Source organism: Cetorhinus maximus, unplaced genomic scaffold (genome assembly GCF_964194155.1).
Source record: "Cetorhinus maximus unplaced genomic scaffold, sCetMax3.hap1.1 HAP1_SCAFFOLD_2796, whole genome shotgun sequence".
Classification (NCBI taxonomy): Eukaryota; Metazoa; Chordata; class Chondrichthyes; order Lamniformes; family Cetorhinidae; genus Cetorhinus; species Cetorhinus maximus.
In genome coordinates, this window is record NW_027598727.1 from 33,335 (window position 1) to 37,565 (window position 4,231).

Consider the following 4,231-nt stretch of genomic DNA (forward strand, 5'->3'; position numbering starts at 1 on the left):
TTTGTCACGAACAGATTGACTATTTTATACATGTCTTTATACATACATACATACACTGACAGGTTATACTCAGAGAACACACACACAGAGAGAGACACAAGAGCTCAATTTGGCAATGGTCCGACCAGGCACGAGCAACCGAGAGACAACCCTCCCCCTCCCCCTCACCCCCGCAGTCCGGGAGTGGGCAGGGGGGCAGACACCACCCCCACTCTGCCCCCTGCCTCCTCGTCCTTCCCTGGGATTTTAATGGCCCTTTTCACGGGATGAAAGGTTCATCGTGCCCATCCCCACCCATCACAGGCGAGGACCCCTCCAAACCCCACCGCTCCTCACCGTCCGGCAGTCTTGGTGGGACGCGTTCGGACGAGGGAAGCTAGTGTTTGACCAAAGGGATGGCGGGCAGGCGGGTGGGGTGATGGGGCGAAGCGAAGGCCTGGTTGCCAGCGGGTGGACGGCGGTGGGTGGAGAGTCTGCTCACGTCCTTCTCACTGGAACATCCGTTTTAAAGTGGACCTTCTCCTCCATGTCCTTCTTACGGATCCTCTCCTCGATGATCCGGAGCTCCCGGGAGACCAGCGGAACCAGGCTGGGGTCCAGCTTCGCGGCTGTGGTCAGATCCTCCCGGGCCTGCTTCTCGTTCCACACCGCGCCCTGAGCCTTCCCGCGTTTGAAGTAGGCCTTCACGTTATCTGTCGATCGAAGAGAAGGGTCAGACAAACAAACCTCAGTACTGACCCTCCGTCAGTGCGGCACTCCCTCAGTACTGACCCTCCGACAGTGCGGCACTCCCTCAGTACTGACCCTCCGACAGTACGGCACTCCCTCAGTACTGACCCTCCGACAGTGCGGCACTCCCTCAGTACTGACCCTCCGACAGTGCGGCACTCCCTCAGTACTGACCCTCCGACAGTGCAGCACTCCCTCAGTACTGACCCTCCGACAGTGCGGCACTCCCTCAGTACTGACCCTCCGACAGTGCGGCACTCCCTCAGTACTGACCCTCCGACAGTGCGGCACTCCCTCAGCACTGACCCTCCGACAGTGCGGCACTCCCTCAGTACTGACCCTCCGACAGTGCTGCACTCCCTCAGTACTGACCCTCCGACAGTGCAGCGCTCCCTCAGTACTGACCCTCCGACAGTGCGGCACTCCCTCAGTACTGACCCTCCGACAGTGCAGCACTCTCTCAATGAATTCCAGCGGTGCTTACCTTCATACTTGGCTAAGATGGATGAACAGTGTTCTATCACCTCATAGTATTCCTCTGTCAGCATCTTGCATTGACAGTAGTTCAGCAGGAGGGGGGTGATCATCTTATCCAACTTCAGCCAATTCTCATCGCCTGGCTTCTCCTGCGATGAACCCAGAAACAAAAACACAGTACCTGACCAATGAGTGTTCTCTGCTGAAACTACTGCAATAATGACCTTTAAACTGACCCCCTGACAGTGCGGCGCTCCCTCAGTACTGACCCTCCGACAGTGCAGCAATCCCTCAGTCCTGACCCTCCGACAGTGCGGCGCTCCCTCAGTACTGACCCTCCGACAGTGCGGCGCTCCCTCAGTACTGACCCTCCGACAGTGCGTCGCTCCCTCAGTACTGACCCTCCGACAGTGCGGCGCTCCCTCAGTACTGACCCTCCGACAGTGCGTCGCTCCCTCAGTACTGACCCTCTGACAGTGCAGTACTCCCTCAGTACTTACCCTCTGACAGTGCAGTACTCCCTCAGTACTGACCCTCCGACAGTGCGGCGCTCCCTCAGTACTGACCCTCCGACAGTGCGGCTCTCCCTCACTACTGACCCTCCGACAGTGTGGCACTCCCTCAGCACCGACCCTCCGACAGTGCAGCACTCCCTCAGCACCGACCCTCCGACAGTGCGGCACCCCCTCAGCACTGGCCCTCCGACAATGCGGCGCTCCCTCAGCACCGACCCTCTGACGGTGCGGCGCTCCCTCAGCACCGACCCTCTGACAGTGCGGCTCTCCCTCACTACTGACCCTCCGACAGTGTGGCACTCCCTCAGTACTGACCCTCCGACAGTGCAGCACTCCCTCAGTACTGACCCTCCGACAGCGCGGCACTCCCTCAGTACTGACCCTCCGACAGCGCGGCGCTCCCTCAGCACTGACCCTCCGACAGTGCGGCGCTCCCTCAGCACCGACCGTCCGACAGCGCGGCGCTCCCTCAGCACTGACCCTCCGACAGGGAAGCGCTCCCTCAGCACTGACCCTCCGACAGTGCGGCGCTCCCTCAGTACTGACCCTCCGACAGCGCGGCGCTCCCTCAGCACTGACCCTCCGACAGGGAAGCACTCCCTCAGCGAAGGGCAAACCATCCGGGTAGGAGGGGGTGGTGCTGCCGATCTGTTGCTAAGACAACGGTGCAGGTCCCTCATCCGACCGAACACAGCGGCTGCTGCCCCTGGCCCTCACCTTCATCTGCAGGTTCTTGAGGCAGGCGATAGCATCGTGGTACCTCTTGCTGGCCTCCTTCACCCGGCCCTCCTTGAAGAGCTGGTTGCCTTCCTCATGGATCTGGGGCACTGCCTCCAGCTTCTCCTCGTCTGTCATTGCCCAGGCCTCCTGCCGGTAAGTGCCGGGGTCCTCAACCTGCCCAAACCAAAGGCACACGGTCGGTGACCGAGCGGAAGACACAAGGAGACTGCCGTCTGTGTGCTCGGGGGGGTGCAAAGCGATAGCCTGGGCTCCAATAGCACGGCTAGCACTCTGGGCAAGACTGGCCTGACACGCTGAGCTAATGTTTCCATTGGGATTGTGTACAGTGGGAGTGTACGGGAAGGGGTTTGGGTCCATTGGGATTGTGTACAGCGGGAGTGAACGGGAAGGGGTTTGGGTCCATTGGGATTGTGTACAGTGGGAGTGAAGGGGAAGGGGTTTGGGTCCATTGGGATTGTGTACAGCGGGAGTGAACGGGAAGGGGTTTGGGTCCATTGGGATTGTGCACAGTGGGAGGGAACGGGAAGGGGTTTGGGTCCATTGGGATTGTGGACAGTGGGAGTGAAAGGGAAGGGGTTTGGGTCCATTGGGATTGTGTACAGTGGGAGTGAAAGGGAAGGGGTTTGGGTCCATTGGGATTGTGGACAGTAGGAGTGAACTGGAAGGGGTTTGGGTCCATTGGGATTGTGTACAGTGGGAGTGAAAGGGAAGGGGTTTGGGTCCATTGGGATTGTGGACAGTGGGAGTGAACTGGAAGGGGTTTGGGTCCATTGGGATTGTGGACAGCGGGAGTGAACGGGAAGGGGTTTGGGTCCATTGAGATTGTGTACAGCGGGAGTGAACGGGAAGGGGTTTGGGTCCATTGGGATTGTGTACAGTGGGAGTGAACGGGAAGCGGTTTGGGTCCATTGGGATTGTGTACAGTGGGAGTGAGTTGGAAGGGGTTTGGGTCCATTGGGATTGTGTACATTGGGAGTGAACGGGAAGGGGTTTGAGTTCGTTAATTGAGCATTTTCCCGTATCCCGATCGATGCCGCAGCCTCCCCCTGCCTTACCACGCTGGGTCCCGGTACCTTGAGCATCTCGATGAGGAAGATAAGGGGCTGCGGATCCTTCTGGAGCTGGTCTAGGTCGCAGTGGCCCAGTGAATGGTGCTCGTGTAGCTGGGCGATCCCACAGCAGTGCCGCTGGCCCTCCAGGGGGTCCTTCCCCACGGCGATGTTCCGCAGGCTCTTGGAGACCATTGGGTAGACCAACACATGCTGAGGGTGGGATGGAGAGACAGAGAGACAGAGGTGAGCGTCAGCAGAATGGGCCAGCCAGGCACAGAGGAAACGCTGCGCTGGGGAGAGAGGCCCTACCTTAGTGTCGCACAGGAACTCCGCCACCTCCCCCTGGCGCATCGACACCACGACAGTCTCCCAGACAGGCAGCTTGAACTTCTTACCGATGATCAGCTCCATGGGTTTGCCCCGAGTCCGACTGTCATCAATCACGGTCCGTTCCTCATTACACCTCATCGTCTTGTAGTGAAAAGTGGCCTATCACACAGAGCGGGAGAGAGGTGGGGGGGGGATGGGGTCGGGAGAGAGGGGGGGGATGGTGGGGGAGAGAGAGTCAGAGAGGGAGAGAGAGACAGAGAGAGAAAGGGAGAGAGAGGGAGAGGGGAGAGGAGGGAGAGAGTGAGGAGAGAGAGAGGGAGAGGGGGGAGAGAGAGAGGGAGAGGGGGAGAGAGAGAGGGAGAGGGGGGAGAGAGAGAGGAGAGGGGG

The 4,231-nt window shown here is 59.6% G+C and overlaps 1 protein-coding gene across 1 annotated transcript; it reads right to left on the reverse strand.

The window, feature by feature from the left end:
* Positions 1-4,020, reverse strand: aip (aryl hydrocarbon receptor interacting protein). Its single transcript, XM_078537677.1, has 5 exons — positions 3,824-4,020; positions 3,536-3,724; positions 2,439-2,615; positions 1,214-1,355; positions 1-692 (listed from the first exon to the last, which is right to left on the reverse strand). The coding sequence occupies exons 1-5, from the start codon at positions 3,980-3,982 to the stop codon at positions 478-480; spliced, it is 882 nt and encodes a 293-aa protein (XP_078393803.1). The 5' UTR covers positions 3,983-4,020; the 3' UTR covers positions 1-477.
* Between the last annotated feature and the right edge of the window lie 211 nt (positions 4,021-4,231).